We start from the raw sequence: 17710 nt of genomic DNA, 5'->3' as shown, positions 1-17710 counted from the left end.
GTGTGTGTGTGTGTGTGTGTGTGTGTGTGTGTGTGTGTGTGTGTGTGTGTGTGTGTGTTTGTGTGTGTTACACGCGCTGCGAGGGTGGTACTTGTTTCAGCTAATTAACACACACACACACACACACACACACACACGTAAACACACACACACACACACACACACACACACACACACACACACACACACACACACACACACACACACACACACACTCACTCACCCGACATGATACCCATGCGCAACTTTACCCTCAAACATCAATCTCACCTGTAGAGTTATACATGGCGGTTTGGGGCACGATGTAGGCCCTGGGGTCAGGGGAGGGAATAGAGGTGTTACAGCGACATCCAATGTACTCTTCTTTGTCGCCGTCAAAGATGATGGTGGTGGTATGCTTGTAAGAACTGGTGAACCCCTGTTGCGGCCAACAACAGGTCTTGAACCTGAAGTTTGTGGTAGAGTTTGACTTGGAGCCAGAACAGGCCGTCTCCCCACGACTGCACATTCGTCCTGGAACAAAGCCAATTAGTACACTCTTTGACTGCACACTTGTCCTGGAGCAAAGCATCTAAGGACCCTCTTTGACTGCAGACTGCACATTCGTCCTGGAACAAAGCATCTTTGAACACTCTTTGACTGCACACTGCACATTCGTCTTGGAACAAAGCATCTTTGGACCCGCTTTGACTGCAGACTGCACATTCGTCCTGAAACAAAGCATTTTAGGACACTCTTCGACTGCACACTGTACATTCGTCCTGGAACAAAGCATCTTAAGACAGTCTTCGACTGCAGACTGCACATTCGTCCTGGAACAAAGCAACTTAGAACACTCTTTGACTGCACACTGCACATTCGTCCTGAAACAAAGCATTTTAGGACACTCTTTGACTGCACACTGCACATTCGTCCTGAAACAAAGCATCTTAAGACAGTCTTCGACTGCATACTGCACATTCGTCTTGGAATAAAGCAACTTTGGACACTCTTCGACTGCAGACTGCACACTACACATTCGTCCTAGATCAAAGCCACTTAGTACACTCTTTGACTGTACACTGCACATTAGTCCTGGAATAAAGCAACTTAGGACACTCTTCGACTGCAGACTGCACATTAGTCCTGGAATAAAGCAACTTAGGACACTCTTCGACTGCAGACTGCACACTACACATTCGTCCTGAAACAAAGCAACTTAGGACACTCTTTGACTGCAGACCGCACACTGCACATTCGTCCTGGAACAAAGCAACTTAGGACACTCTTCGACTGCAGACTGCACACTACACATTCGTCCTTGATCAAAGCAACTTAGGACACTCTTCGACTGCAGACTGCACACTACACATTCGTCCTTGATCAAAGCAACTTAGGACACTCTTTGACTGCACACTCGTCCTGGAACAAAGCCACTTAGTACACTCTTTGACTGCACACTCGTCCTGGAACAAAGCAACGTAGGACACTCTTTGACCGCAGACTGCACATTCGTCCTGAAACAAAGCAGTTTAGGACACTCTTCGACTGCAGACTGCACATTCGTCCTGGAACAAAGCAACTTAGGACACTCTTCGACTGCAGACTGCACATTAGTCCTGGAACAAAGCAACTTTGGACACTCTTCGACTGCAGACTGCACACTACACATTCGTCCTTGATCAAAGCCACTTAGTACACTCTTTGACTGCACACTCTTCCTGGAACAAAGCAACTTAGTACACGCTTGATCGTTACTTCACGTTAGCATCCTCTCAACTTTCCAGGAAACTGCAAGCATTTGGTTTAGTGTTTGGAATTTGGTGTATGAGTTATTGTTCTTGGGGTATTCCCTCAAGGGGATAGGGTGCAAAGAAAGAATCGTGCTACCCAATGTTTTCCCCATGCATTCGCATTTTCCAAAGCCTGAAACTTTCGCTGCGACCTCAGTTGGGATGTACCCAATCGTACACACGGGGATGTTCGGAAATCTGGGAGAGTCTTCACAAAATGGACTCTGGAAAACACATTCCTCGCCAAACGTGGGGGTCGAACCCACGCCAATAACGACGACTGGGTTCAAAGCCAGTGCCGCTACTGACTGAGCTATTTTCAGGTGTACTCGGTGAAGAAATGAAGAAACATGGAATTTTGTTGTCATTGTGTTGTCATTTTGGTTTGGAAGCCACAACAGGCTGCCGCTCCACGATGGCACATTCGTCTTGGAGCGTATCAATAATACACGTGTCAATTCCTTTATTCACTCTTGCATACTTTACTTCCGCGCACTGTCTCAAATCTTCAAGAAACAGAAAGTAAGAAACACGAAAGTTTGATGTTTTCTTGACAGAGTGCATGGTTCACAAATGAGACCAGCATCGAACAAATTAGCCCTTCAAATAATAATGATAATAATAATTGTCAGAAAGTACTGGTGTCACATTACTGATGTGAAACAGTTGATTGGCTAATGGCAATGTGCTTGAAACTGTTAGCGCACTGTTGGAGTGCGCTAACAAACCCAGAGAGCGTATTCTTGCGCCTGTGCTCCTTCTTTCCATTTGAGAAGATTCTTCTCATCTTCCGTGTAAGTGACATGTAGCTTACCGTCTCCACATTTCCAAACAATGATGGTTGACACTACAATTCCCCGCTGCTTAAAGCAGAAGTGTTTTTTCTGACATATTTCTACGCACTTCGTTCAATAATTCGTTTTCTCGATTTGCTCTATAAATCTCTTAGAACATTGTCATGTCTCAATAACTTAAATTATAATAAAAACTATAATGATAGTAATAATAAATAGTGTTACTATAGCGCGAGTCCCATCAATTGGCTCCAGGCGCTTTATATTATGCTGCGCTGTGTCTGTTCTTACCCAAGTTCTTGCTACCATCGGCCCACTTCTGTATCTTCTCATCTAAGGTAAAGTCGGGACGACAGGTACAAAAGTCCACAGTTCCATTGGTCCTGGTAGAATTCCGCGTAGTGTTCTTCTCAGGGCAGCAGTAGTACGCGAGGTCGTTGACCGAGACATCGTCCGGCACTCCTCTTCCTCCCCGGAAACACGCTGATCCGCTTTCACAGTCCTGCTGGCCGTCTGCAAAAACACACGTCGCCGGGTCGGTTGGTTCAGGGCTGGTTCAAGTATAACAAGTCGCGTAAGGCGAAATAATAACATTTAGTCAAGCTGTCGAACTCACAGAATGAAACTGAACGCACTGCTTTATTCACCAAGACCACATACTCGTAGTTTCGTCAGTCCACCGCTCGTGGCAAAGGCAGTGAAATCGACAAGCCATGCAGAATAGTGCGGTAGTGGTCGCGCTGAGCAGGATAACATGCTTTTCTGTATGTCTATTCTTTTTAGCTTACTGAGTTTGTTTTTAATATCATATCTATATGTTTTTGGAATCAGGGACCGACAAGGAATAAGATGAAATTGTTTTTAAATCGATTTCGGAAAATTAATTTTAATTATAATTTTTATATTTTTAATTTTCAGAGCTTGTTTGTAATCCAAATATAACATATGTATATGTTTTTGGAATCAGAAAATGACGAAGAATAAGATGAAATTGTTTTTGGATCGTTTAATAAAAAAATAATTTTAATTACAAGCCGGATATGACGTCATCAAAGGTATTTATTGAAAAAATGAAAACAACATCCGGGGATATCATTCCCAGAAACTCTCATGTCAAATTTCATAAAAGATCGGTCCAGTAGTTTAGTCTGAATCGCTCTACACACACACACGCACAGACAGACAGACAGACAGACAGACGAGGAATAGACACACACACACACACACACACACTCACACACACACACACACACCACGACCCTCGTCTCGATTCCCCCTCTATGTTAAAACATTTAGTCAAAACTTGACAAAATGTAAAAAAAGAAGGAACAAGAAAACACCATAAACAAACAGAAAAGCAACAACAGCACAAGGAAAATAAACTAACTACAAACACACACACACACACACACACACACACACACACACACACACACACACACACACACACACACACACACACACACACACGTCATTCACATTAAATTGTTCTTCTTGACTTCGGTCACTACTGAGTAGCTTTTACTTTGCATGTCCTGAGGAAAGGATGTCCCTTTAATAGTATATATGTGCGCTTAACACTTGATAATTAAAATGTTCACATAAAAATGGTAAAACCAGGTTTTTGCACCAGTAAGCCGTGTCATAATCGCGTGACTACCTGGATGTGATACATGGCCCCTTTGTCAGTTTAATCGGCCATCTATCGCGGTCCCCGGATTTCTGGTTTGGTCTCGATTCACCGTTTCCCGTCATTCTCCGTATTATTGAAGTAGCCACCGTCCAGTTAAAACTTGGCGGCAGCTGAAGCGAAGTAGCCTTTCGCCGTATTGAAAAGACTATACCGTGATACGACACTTCTATTATGTTCCACTGAATGAATACGGCGGTGAAGTAGGAAACGGAGAAACGAGAAACGGAGAAACGGGAAAACGGTCAACCGGGAGTACACCGGAATCCTTGCGCCACTGTACTCATGTACGGTGGCCGGGGGTGAATTAGTCAAATGACTTTGATGTCCATTTCTGTTAAATAAGTCCGCCTGCAGAAAACAGTGAGACTAACCAGTAAACTAGAATAGTATGACTCATTTTGAAACTTTAGTTTTCTTTTTGACATTGTACATGGGGCGGGGATGTAGCTCAGTCGGTAGCGCGCTGGATTTGTATCCAGTTGGCCGCTGTCAGCGTGAGTTCGTCCCCACGTTCGGCGAGAGATTTATTTCTCAGAGTCAACTTTGTGTGCAGACTCTCCTCGTGTGTACACGCAAGCACAAGACCAAGTGCGCACGAAAAAGATCCTGTAATCCATGTCAGAGTTCGGTGGGTTATAGAAACACGAAAATACCCAGCATGCTTCCTCCGAAAGCGGCGTATGGCTGCCTAAGATGGCGGGGTAAAAACGTGAGTCATACACGTAAAAGCCGTGGGAGTTTCAGCCCATGAACGAACAAACAAACAAAAGACATTGTACATTTTAGAGTATTTCCACAGCCGTCAGAGAAAAGTTTGCGTAGTAGCAGGGTGACTCAGTGCTGTGAGTTGTGACACCCTCCCCCCTCCACCACACACACACTGACACACACACACAGCATGTTATAACCAGTAATAGTCCCTTTGTGAGTTACCAAAACGTCTTTCTGGTCAGACAAAGCAGCGGTAAAACCGAAGGTATCGATTTATGCACTGCGTGCCAACTCAGTAAAGGCTTAAACCGAATATACAGACAGAGAGTACTTACCCGAAACGCAGAGAACCGCAAATACCCCCAGCACAGACAAGACGGCAGCACAATGTCGAACATCCATGGCTGAAGATTAAATTCTGCAAAAGTACAGTGACAGCTGTTAGCGCGATGAGCCTTTTTTTGCGCAGTAAATGTACACAAAAGAACTTGATCCCGGGCCATAATGAGATTTTTGTGAGCATTATGCATTTTATCGTGTGCCTGTTGCGACTCCGCCTCAGTTGGGTGTTCTGACCAATGGAAAACGCACGCGCAGGGTCAATAGAACCTGACCATCGGGGAATGTTTGTTCACGCCGGAGGAAGGTGTACGCCCGTTTTAGGGCATATATATATATCGCCTTCTCCGCTGAAATCTGAGACAAGAGAAACCAGATCGAAGGTAAATACTCGCACAACATGTGCTAGAACTCGTAAACTGTTTTGTGTATATTGGCAATTTTCAGGTCGCAACTGCACAAACCCTTTGTCTATCACATACGTGACTTTTTCCATAGTACCCGCTCCGTACGTGAAGTTTGCACTTACTTTTGTTCCAATCGAATGTCAAACCCCCCCTAACATGGGGATATTTTAATTGTTTTTCATTATTTAAGCATTACCCTGTTGCTACAGCAGTTCGAACAAGTTGTACAACATGTGTGTGTGTGTGTGTGTGTGTGTGTGTGTGTGTGTGTGTGTGTGTGTGTGTGTGTGTGTGTATGTATGTGTCGAGGGGAGGGGCACAAAACTCCTTTTTCTTTTCACACACACACACACACACACACACACACACACACACACACACACACACACACACCCACGAGCGCACACGCACACACACACGAAAACACACACATATATACAAACACATGCACGACGGGCGCAGTGGCGTGGTGGTAAGACGTCGGCCTCCTAATCGGGAGGTTGTGAGTTCGAATCCCGGTCGCTGCCGCCTGGTGGGTTAAGAGTGGAGATTTTTCCGATCTCCCAGGTCAACTTATGTGCAGACCTGCTTGTGACTTAACCCCCTTCGTGTGTACACGCAAGCACAAGACCAAGTGCGCACGGAAAAGATCCTGTAATCCATGTCGGAGTTCGGTGGGTTATGGAAACACGAAAATACCCAGCATGCCTACTCAACGAAAGCGGAGTGAGCTGACTATGCTCTCAGAGTATAGTGTGGGGAACCCAAATGGGCAAACAAGCTCACACGTAACCAGAAAAATTCTGGAACGCTGAAGAAGAAGAAGAAGAAAAACACATGCACATGCACACACACACAGACAGACACAAGTCATATATATATATATATAGACGACTTGTGTCTGTGTGTCTGTGTGTGTGTTCGCGATGCACGGCCAAAGTTCTCGATGGATCTGCTTCAAATTTGGTGGGCATATTCAGGTAGACCACGGACACAACCTGGTCGATGAGAATTTTCAACACGTGCTCTCAGCGCGCAGCGCTGAATCGATTTTGGTTTTTCTGTTTATCTTCCCAGATCCATTCCCACTAACTCTTCCTTATCTTCTCCAGTGTTTTGCGTTTATCTCCCTTCCTTCGTGTGGCGTCAATCCATATTCCCGTTACTATTTTTAGAAGGTCACTGCACGTTACTATTTTTAGAAGGTCACTGCACTGTCCAGAACGCTTTCCTTGCACCCGTAAGTTGTCCTCACTGTAAAAGTGCAAAGGTCGAATCTATTTATAGCCACGCGAAAAATACACTGTCATATATCTCTATATATTTATACATATATATATATATATATATATATATAGAAGACTAGAGGAATACCCGCTTCGCCGGGTAGCCGGCTTCGCTGGGATGAAATACTTAGAGCCGTACGCCGGCTTTGCTGGGTCCGAACAATGGACCCGCCAAGCTTAGGTCCCTCCCAGATTCGTGGAATGGGAACAGCACGAAAATGATTCAGTGGCCATAATGCCATTCCTGACCATATCGAGTCCCATCCTTGTCGACGAATGTAACCGTGTTAATCACCTTTGGAGGCGAACTCCACTCAAACAGGATTGAGCAATTTAGAGCTTATCTGTAAGCCCTTTTGAACTGTTATGGCTTTTCAAAGGAAGGCCAGTACATACAAATACACAAAAGCCGCCAGACCACATCACAAACAGAACTGAACAATCCCCAGGTGTTGCTCACATAGAGACACACACACACACACACACACACACACACACACACACACACACACACACAAACACAGAGAAGCCGTATCTATAGAGAGATAGATGACAGTGTATTTTTCGCGTGGCTATAAATGGATTCGACCTTTGCACTTTTACAGTGAGGATAATTTACGGGTCCAATTTACGTTCTGGACACTGCGGTGACCTTCTAAAAATAGTAACAGAACGCCGGGAATATCCGAAGATGCCCCCTCATAAGTGCACCATACGAAGGAAGGGAGGTAAACGCTGAAAACATGGAGAAGATAAGGAAGAGTTACTGGGAATGGTGAAATGAACACAAAAACCAAAATCGGTTCAGCGCTGCGCGCTGAGAGCACGTGTTGAAATATCTCATCGATGATATTGTGTCCGGGGTGTAGCTGAATACGGTGTCCAAATTTGAAAAAGATCCACCGAGAACTTTGGCTTTGGTGTGTCGGTATGGGGGCCCGGGTAGCTGTATGGGGGCCCGGGTAGCTGAGGTGGAACCAAAATCGGTTCAGCGCTGCGCGCTGAGAGCACGTGTTGAAATATCTCATCGATCAGGTTGTGTCCGGGGTCTCTGTGAATAAGCCCACCAAATTTGAAGCAGATCCATCGAGAACTTTGGCCGTGCATCGCGAAGACACAGACAGACAGATACACACACAGACACAAGTCGAAAATATATATATAGATATATATACGGCTTCTGTGTGTGTGTGTGTGTGTGTGTGTGTGTGTGTGTGTGTGTGTGTGTGTGTGTGTGTGTGTGTGTGTGTGTGGGCAACACCTGTGGATTGTAGAGTTCTTTTTGTGATGTGGTCTGGCGGCTTTGGTGTGTCTGTATGTTCGGGCCTTCCTTTGAGAAGCCATAACAGTTATTATAGGGCTTAGAAATAAGCTCTAAAATTCTCAATCCCGTTTGAGTGGACTTCGCCTTTAAAGGTGATTGTGGTGTTACGGCACTCGGTTACATTTGGCGTCGTCGACAGGGATGGGACTCGACATGATATGTTCAGGAATGGCATTATGGCCTCTGAATCATTTTCGTGCTGTTCCCATTCCACCAACCTGGGAGGGACCTAAGCTTGGCGGGTCCATGGTTCGGAACTTTGGGGACAAAGTTCATTCAAAGGGGGTCGAGTGTGACAGGGAGACTACCGTCGCTCGCTCTTCACAGCAGACTCTGCAGAATTGTTCGCCTTAGAAGTTGTGAGCTATTTATAGCTAGCTCGCCAGGCAACACCTGTGGATTGTAGAGTTCTGTTTGTGATGGGGTCTGGCGGCTTTTGTCTCTCTGTATGTTCTTGCCTTCCTTTGAGTGGGCACAAACTGGTGGATGAAAATGTTCACACATGCTCTAAGACGGCGAACCGCCACGCTGTCTCTCTCTGTCTCGCGATTCATCCTCTAGTACATCATATAATATATGTCACCGTGTATGTATGTGTAATTTTGATTCTCTGCTAGAGAAAGTAGATATTAGCAAAATACATGTATCAATTATGGCCGCCAGTTGCATTTTATATTTTCAAATTATCTACTTACGCTAGCAGATAATCCAAACCATACATACGTACACGGGTACATTATGATGTAGATCAACAGTTGCAGTGATACCCTCCTCACTGACAGGTTCCACATACCTCAATCGGAAAATTCATTATTGACTGTAACGTGTTTGATCCAGGTGTACACATTGAGCAGGGTGGTATCAAATAAAAGTGCAGGGTCTTAGGAACGCAACGGGTAACATTCTACCAACACCAAGACTGAGCATGACCGTAAAAGTCAACCTCCCCAAAGTTTGAACCGAATCCGTGCACCATCTTTGTATCATCTACACACCGTTTGTACGATTTGTCAGAAATTGTCAACGTTCAACAACATTAGCTCTGGTTTTTGGCACTCAGCTTTTTTCTGTCTGAAAACTTTGCAACATCAGAACGTCAGGGCATGCAAAATTGATGACGTCACCACATGCCATCGCAGCTTAACAGACATCTGTATTATTATGGTTAGTGTGATTGTATCCACCCATGGAATACAGAATCATCTCATATAAGAGTTTATAACCATAGGCTATTCTGATGAACACGTGGGGCAATTCGGGGGCTGTGATTGGATGGTCTCTTCCGATCATCAAAGCATAATGCTACGGAAGTCGGCCATTTTTCTCAATATCCAAAAGCATATTGTCAATAACAAAGACGCATGGTTCCGGTTTACCCACCTGTACCACACGATGTTTCACGATGTTTCACTGATCGACAACAGCATACACTGACAACTTGAAATTCTTCTCGGGAATGTTTTTCAGCTTTACAAATGTCGATAGCATACCCTTTTCTGCTAACTTCCCGATGAAACAGGACTAAACCTATTATTTTCTGTCCCTAAACACCACAAAATGCCCAAAGTCGAAAGATGTAGTACAAACAGGGGAGTACAACGGAACAGCCGTTTTTGTGTGCCTGTGAGCTTAGTTCACAGTTGCCGACTGACACAAATTTTCGCATTCGGCTTTTCTTATCTCGTAACTCCACACTAAATACCCCACTTCCCCTCTGAAGTATTGATGTACAACCCATGGCACTAACATTCATGTAGTCGTTTATAACTGAGGTTGAAAAATTCGCTTCATGACGAGACAAGTATAAATGCCATTCACCCAAACTGGAAACGTCGCTGCCGTCTGCTCGCTTTGTACGGATTAGCTGTTCTCTTTTCCTCCCCTTGTTGCATCCTAGTTCTTCAGTTGTTTCTAGTTTTCCGTTGATGTTGTGTTTTGGTCTTCTTCATAAGTAGTCTTGTTCAAAATTAAAAAAAACCTCAAACTTCTTTTTGTTGTATACGAATGAACTAATAAAAAGCTGTTTAACAGCTGTGTTGTCAAATCGAGTTTTTTTCCAAAGTCAGTGTGGCGCCTGCGCAAAACTATTGCGCATAAGAAACGGCGTCTGCTATCAAAACCTGAGATCAACGCATCGACGCAAAAACTGTCATTTTGTAAGTTTGGAACAACAAATAAAGGTCAGAACAGCTATACAATCGCTATTGTATTTTCAGCGCAGCAATAGGGTCCGATATTTAGACTCGAACAAGTATAATGCGACTCGTCTTCGACTCGATCGTCGGCATTATACTTGTCTCGTCTAAATATCGGACCCTTGTTTGTTTGTTTGTTTATTTGTTGCTTAACGTCCAGCCGACTACGCAGAGCCATATCAGGACGAGGAAGGGGGGGGGGGGGGGGGATGAAGGGGGCCACTTGCCAAGCGATTCCTGTTTACAAATGTACTAACCCATTACTTGTGTCCCAGCAGGCTTTAGTAAAACTAAATTAATACCTACTGGAAGATTACCAGTTTCCAGTATGTTAAAATAGGCTTAACCTATCTACTGCTGGACTTACATCAGAACACTAACAGATTAAACTATACATGAATCGCGAGACAAGCGGCAAGAGAAGAGATTTTTGGAAAAAATACAGGTGAATGAGCAAGAAGGCAGAAAAAAGAAAAGAATTCATGAAGAAAAAGAGAGCATGACAGGAAAGAGGAACCAAAAATCTACCTAACAGCAAACTAGAAAGCTCCTGCGGTTCCAAAAACATGAGGGGCCTTTAATTTCATAACCGCAGTGCCCCATTGCGGGAATATCGGACCCTATTGCTCCGCTGAAAACACAATATAGTTAGGGCGATAAGGGTCGAATATCAAGCTGATACTGCAAATTTGAGGCAAAGCATGATTTTTTGCATACACCTTGTGGACACATTAGCCTGCAAATTTAGCGTCAGAAACACCTTGTACGGGGCCCATGATAGCCACAATAGAGCGTTAAACAAGGTAACCCATTCCGCCCACGTACATTTTTTTCACCGGCGCCACTTATCATGAGTAAGAATTTCCCGGCAAAAACAAATGCAATACAAACCAAAACTACGATGAAATAACAAGAGGAAAATAAGAACCGATGAGATTGTGCTTGACATAAATCTTACCTTGAAGTAAATACTACTAAGAGGTCTGCGTGTTGTTCAGACGCGGCTGATCACGTTTGCAGTCCCCACCACAGAAACACAGCGCTGTGCACTGCAGGTTTGCCTTTGAGCATTTGCAGCGGCCTCTACATCCTTGTTTGCAGCCACAGTGTATGAGTTCATAGCACCTTTTGGTAACAGCATCTGGACAATTGCTGCTCCGTCAAGAACCTTGGCATCCACGTTTGGAGTACTGTCAGGTAGAGGAACAATGACGGCTTCACTCAAAACCTCGTCAAGTTCATCTGGAGGGTCTTGAAGTAATGTGCCAATTGTGTCATCCAGAACTTCAGCAGGAATCTCGGATGAATCTTGTGCTTCGTTTTGACTCCCAGTGGTAGAACTTGCAGCATCCGTTTCACCCAGGCAGTGGGCAGGGTTGTCTTCTGTTGTCTTTGCAGGATGATCTGTCAAGCAGGCGAGCAGATCAGTCTTTGTACCTGCTCTGATGTCACCAAGTGTTGACAGTGAGGGTGGCCATGGCTGGTTTTCATGCTTGAAGAACTCGTCCAGGTTCCCATCTCTTGTCTGACAGGCAATGTATAGCCTTGAAAATAAAGCACAGTCATTTTTGAGTGCTGCCAGACTTCCTTTCAATCTTGGTTTTGGCTTCGCTTTATGGTTTGAGAACAGTGGAAGGTTGATCTTGTTGATCGGTGCAGCAATTGACTTTGTCCGTTGAACAAAGCGTTCTTCAACAAAGGTATTGTACAGCGCTTTTCCCACTGTCGTGACCTTCAGCATGGCGTCAACATGTTCAGTACTCATGATGTCTCTTAATAATACTAATAATAATGGACATTTGCTATAGCGCATAATCATATATATGCTCAATGCGCTTTACATATTAATTTCTGCCGTGTGAGATGGAATTTTTTACACAATATATCACGCATTCACATCGGCCAGCAAACCTCAAGCCTATTAGGGCGAGCATTCACCTTTCACGGCCTTTATTCCAAGTCACACGGGTGTCCAGAGCAAACAGGTACTTGCTGTCTTCTTCAAAAGGGTTCCCTATTTCCTCAAATTTGCTGACTAGTGCATTCACCTGGGAGACAAATGAGGTTTGGACACTTGGTTGCTGCTCATGGTGATCCTTGCAGGTCATGTCTTTCCTACAAACTTGATCTTCGAATTCTTTCACCATCCTTGATATCTCCGGTCCAGCGATCATCCAGCGTCTCAGTGCACTTGGATTGTTCGTAAGGCCTATCGCTCCACCATCTCCTTTGATCTGGGCATTGCACTGCTCATGGGCATGGTCCAGGGCTATTGAAGAGAACTTGCGTTTTGTTTTCCTGACCACGAATGCTCCAGCACAGAAATGGCGGAACACATCCGGGTGAGTCGTCTCAAGGGCTGTGAGGTCACGGATATGTACAGACAACCAGCGTGAGTAGTTGACATGGTCAAGCGCAAAGAACCAGGGGATGAGTGCTGTCAAACATTGCACATACATCTGAACGTTTCCGATTCGGATTGACTGTACCAGCTGTAGAATGCAGAGTTCAAATTCCAACACCAGTGACCAGTATTTGAACTGTGGTTGTTCTTCAGCAGTGTTTGTCTGCCACTCCTCAAAGGTAATGACTTGATCTGACAGGTGTCTGAACTTCATGTACGCTCGCTGCTGAAGTATGTGCAGAACCACTGCGGTGATCCGATGGATGTGTAGAAATCTCTTCAGATGAGTAACTTTGACACACGACTCTGCAATACCTGGTAGAAGAACACCAGCGTCTGCCACCCCACTGACCCACCCTGAACCCTTCAACCAATCGCCGATGGTTTTGAAGGCAGCCATTTCAATATGGAGACCACCAAGCATGATGATATAGTTCTGCTCACCATACTCTGCCGGCCATTGCCACTGTATCTCTTTTGCGATTGCGAATAGTGGCTGGTCCATGGTTAAGATTGTGATGGATTGAGGTGTTGAGTTGCGCATTTGATGAGATCCATGACATGGCGGATCAAAGCTACCGAATGTGCATTGTCAGACAGAAGGGGCATCAGTCCTATCCTTGACACAGGCCTGTCATCAGCTCTGAGCTGTGATGCATGGTATGCTGCCCACGAAATGTTTTCATTTTCTTTCGCTGGATTGCTCTCAAGAAAGGCATGAACATGCCGCAGCCACTCATATTCTGATTCCTTGCCGTCGATTTCTTTGCTGACGCAGGGTCTGCAACGTCCTTTGACGTTTGGTGCAAAGTTTTCTTCTGATGTGCAAGGTACAGGCATGACGTTGGTGTATGTAGCAGGAAGCAGAGGAATACTTCGAGGTTGGTTGCTTTTCTCACCAATGAGAGGGACTGCTTGTTCTTGACCCTCGCATTCACTCACTCTGTGTTGCATCAACGAAATACTGGTGCCGTGAAAAGAATGTGTAGCTGTTGTTGAAGAAGGGTTGTGGTCAATGTTATCCACAGCTCCTATCGTGAAGACGTTTTTCAACATCTTTGTTGGTACAACTGCTTCTTCTTCAAACTTAGCACATACCTTGCTAGCTACCTCTGTAGAAATACAAAGCACCCGGGCATACGAAATTCCGATTCCAAGAGTGTGCATTGTTTCCACCAGATCTTTGTTTCTAGTGTCAGCGTGTATTTTTAGGCTGATGTATATAGGCAACGGAGTCTCCCTTTCCCGATTTCGCCTGTGAACAGATCCTGTCTTTGAAGATTGTTTACAGTTGAATGCAATCAATTGAGAAATTGTCAAGACAGCTTGTTGCTGAGGGTCACTGTGGGGTTGGTGCTGCTCAACAACAGCTGGTCCTTTCAATATGAAGCTAACCAGCGTGTTTAAAGACAATGGGACTGATTCTTCTTGGCATCTGTCTTTAAAGCTGCCTTGAAAGACCTGTTGTGACTTGAGTATTTCTTTCCTCACTATCTGAGCAGCTTTGGAAAGCTGAAGAATATCAGAACCAGTGTTACATGCTGATTTAAGAGTATATCCTATGTCCCTATCAAATGCAAGGACAGCCTCTTTACCCTGCGTGGTTGAAACAAGATCAGGCACAGCTGATAGGAGCTTTTCTCGAAGTCTTGTTGTATGCACATAGGAATCTTTCAAACCAAGATCTGCTAAACGTGAGATGTACAGCTGGCAGATGTGTGACATTGTGAAAAAGGGTGCTGTTTCTGGCTTGTCTCGGAAGTCTTCAATGTATGCAACAAGTTCTGCAAAAGCAACATCTTTGATCCTCTGGTTCCCATCTGCCTCCACATTGTCCAGATATAACTTTGGTTCTCGCCTGAAAAAGGCATTCATACATTTCTTGTGGTATTTTGCTTCAGTTGCTACCATATCACCAGGCGCAAGCTTCCTAAGGACAAGCTGGTCATTGATAAGTTTAGCATGGTTACGGACTTTGGTATCCACTGGAATTGTGGACACGCTATGAAACCCTGCACTTCCGGGTGGTTCATCGCAGAAAAAGCACACATTGTTGATACAGTCAGAAGAAACAGTCGACTTCCGAGTTTTAGCAGGACTCACCGATACTTCATCCTGTTTTCTTTTCCATGTGAGAACAGTGCTACTTACTTTCGTTCTGCAAGACTTATGCCACGAAGCACTATGCGCTTTAAAAGCATTCTCCAGTCCATGTCCTTCGTCCAATAGTTCCAGTGATACAGGGATCGGTAACTCTCCAAGACTTTGAAATTGTGTGAGGTTTTCAGCCACATATTTGTAACCTACACCGTCCTTCTTAGCTGGGCAAATGAGTGGCTCTTTTGAACTAATTTGACACAACGCACATAAATTCCGGTCAATAACCACCTTTTTCTTAGCAGGTTTTCCATATTTACTGAAATGATCAAGGCGTTGATACTTTCTTGACATGCTTTGCTTAGTTCCTGTTTATTTGTAGAGTTTCACATGGCGTCTCTGCAATCCAAAAGTGACAACATAGACAATTAAAACACCTTTTCCTATGTTGTGAAAAACAATGTGACAGCAGATAACTCTCTCTCTCTCTCTCTCTCTCTCTCTCTCTCTCTCTCTCTCTCTCTCTCTCTGGTACGCATGCGCGCACACATAAGCATTTGCAGACATATTCTGATAGTCATTTATGACTTTAACGGTTTTGTTTAAGAAAATTCGCCGAATTTGTAAAAACAAAAAACAATAGAGAAATGTTAACATTCGAGCTTGTTTTGACACAAATGGCTTCCCATACTTTTTTCCACAGACTGCGCAGATCTAGCAGTGCAGAAACACATAGAGTACATTTTTCAGACATTGAACACGTACGATTAGGCCAAAAAAAAATTGTCTGTTTAGGGTAACATGACCAAAAAAAGTAGGGTCGGTAGGTAGGTAAAGTTTTTTTTTTTTTTTTTTTTTTTTTTTTTTTTGGTGTGTAAATGCTATGTTGGCTGAACATTCACTTCTTATATTTGATGAATACATGTTTCAAAACTAACGTATAAATAAAACAGAGAGAAAGGGAGAGAAAGAAACGCCAAATGTCTCTTTTTAGCATTTTCACCTCTTTTTTTTTTTTTTTTTTTTGAAATCAAAAAAAAGTTTTTGGGTCGGCGCCAAATCGATAGGGTCGGTCGGGTTACCCTAAACAGACATTTTTTTTTTTGGCCTTAGTGGTATATTCCAGAAGTAAGCTTACAAAGCAGATACATTATTCCCTGCCTGAATCTTTATGTCTGAATGGCCTTTTCTCTTTGAAAAAGTACACGTGCTATCCTGCTATCGTACACAAGTTGCGATCAAAGCAACGGCATGCATCGATCACATTTAATCCATCCGACCATATCAGGATAAAGAATACATTCATTACATAAGGACTTGTACATTCTTTTAATGTCATACATAATACATTTCTATAGTAAAACCCAGTAATATACTTACAGTCTTCAGACCGCGAAGGCGTGCTCTTTAGCAATTCACAGGCCATGTTCACAGGCTGGCGCGATGGTAAACATCCGGTGACATGTCCGGTGCGTTTCTTTTTTGCACCCCCGGTGCAGTAGAACTGTTTTGAGATTTTCGACTTTTTTGATACTTAGTTTTGTATTTTTGAATGTTAAGGAATCGGTTAAATGGTTAAAGAAATCACTCTATGTTATGCAAAAAAACACAATGTCGCTCACGCAGTTTGTTATGCCACTTTCTTAGCTTTTGTCTTTGGCTTTGGCACAGCTGCTTTGAACGTCAATAAGAACCCCTCTTTGATGTATTGCGTGTAATTATTGCTTAGTAGCCAAGTTGGTCATAATTCATGATACTTCAACCATTACAGATTCTTGTTGGCAATAAACGTCGAGATTCGCAAAATGTGTCCGGTCAATTATTTCAGCACGGTCACAGCAATGTTCGACACCGGTGGAGCAGTAAGTTCCTTACTATGGCCAATCATGTTAGTCAAAACCGAGCAACCAACTACTTTGACTGGCCACAACGGCCACCACAGCGCTCCCAAATAATGTTTCTGACGCTAATATTGAACTTTACTGTGGAACCCGTCTTCTGAACCACAGGGTTTGCTTTGCCTAAAATTTGCAGCATTAAATTCCTTATTGCCTAAGCTAATAGCTGTTACTATCATCAGTACAACGCCCGACGGAAAGGTTAGAAACTGTTACTTCTGTGTGTGTGTGTGTGTTATTCCTTTCTTCTCTTTTTGTTTGTTTCTCTGCTCACCATGTTCCAAGTTTTTAAACGCTAAACTCTGAGCAAATACGTTACATAAACTTACCTTTATTGCTTTTGTGATTCTTGATTTTGAAACGTTAGCTGTCTATCTGTTTTGAAGTTCAGTCCGACGACGTTGTATAATGCTCCGCTCACTTCAGCAGGACCGACGACACACTGGCCACTGCAGCTTATCCCAGCCCTACACGCTGCATGAAGGGAAACCAGAGACGAGTTGCCCAGAGCGGTTCGCCACGGGAAGAAGAAATTTAAGGGGCTTATTGTCCGTCAGGTCTTAATTGCCTATATTGGACATGAATTAGTTTATACGATAAAAAAAATTTAAAAAAAATAAAAAATAAAAAAAGAAGGTAGGGCTGGTCAAAAGAGGGAGGATGACTGGAGTGGGGGTGATAAGATATTTAAGAGGATCTGTTAAGATTGGATAAGGACGAGTACTTTGTATCACCTGAAAATAGGTGGGATCCACATACATATTCTGGGGGCATGGGACGATAAAAACGA

General features: G+C 43.8%; 1 protein-coding gene across 1 annotated transcript in view; it reads right to left on the bottom strand.

The window, feature by feature from the left end:
- LOC138958366 (prestalk protein-like) overlaps positions 1-17407 on the bottom strand; it is a 31389-nt gene extending 13982 nt beyond the window's left edge. Inside the window, exons 1-4 of the mRNA XM_070329483.1 lie at positions 17250-17407; positions 5306-5388; positions 2858-3079; positions 271-513 (exon numbers count right to left, since the gene is read on the bottom strand). Coding sequence (XP_070185584.1) covers positions 271-513; positions 2858-3079; positions 5306-5372 — 532 coding nt within the window. The 5' untranslated portion in view covers positions 5373-5388; positions 17250-17407. The remainder of the gene's footprint in view (positions 1-270; positions 514-2857; positions 3080-5305; positions 5389-17249) is intronic.
- Positions 17408-17710: the final 303 nt, after the last annotated feature.

This window comes from Littorina saxatilis, linkage group LG2, assembly GCF_037325665.1.
Source record: "Littorina saxatilis isolate snail1 linkage group LG2, US_GU_Lsax_2.0, whole genome shotgun sequence".
Classification (NCBI taxonomy): Eukaryota; Metazoa; Mollusca; class Gastropoda; order Littorinimorpha; family Littorinidae; genus Littorina; species Littorina saxatilis.
This window is presented reverse-complemented; position numbering and strand designations above follow the sequence as displayed.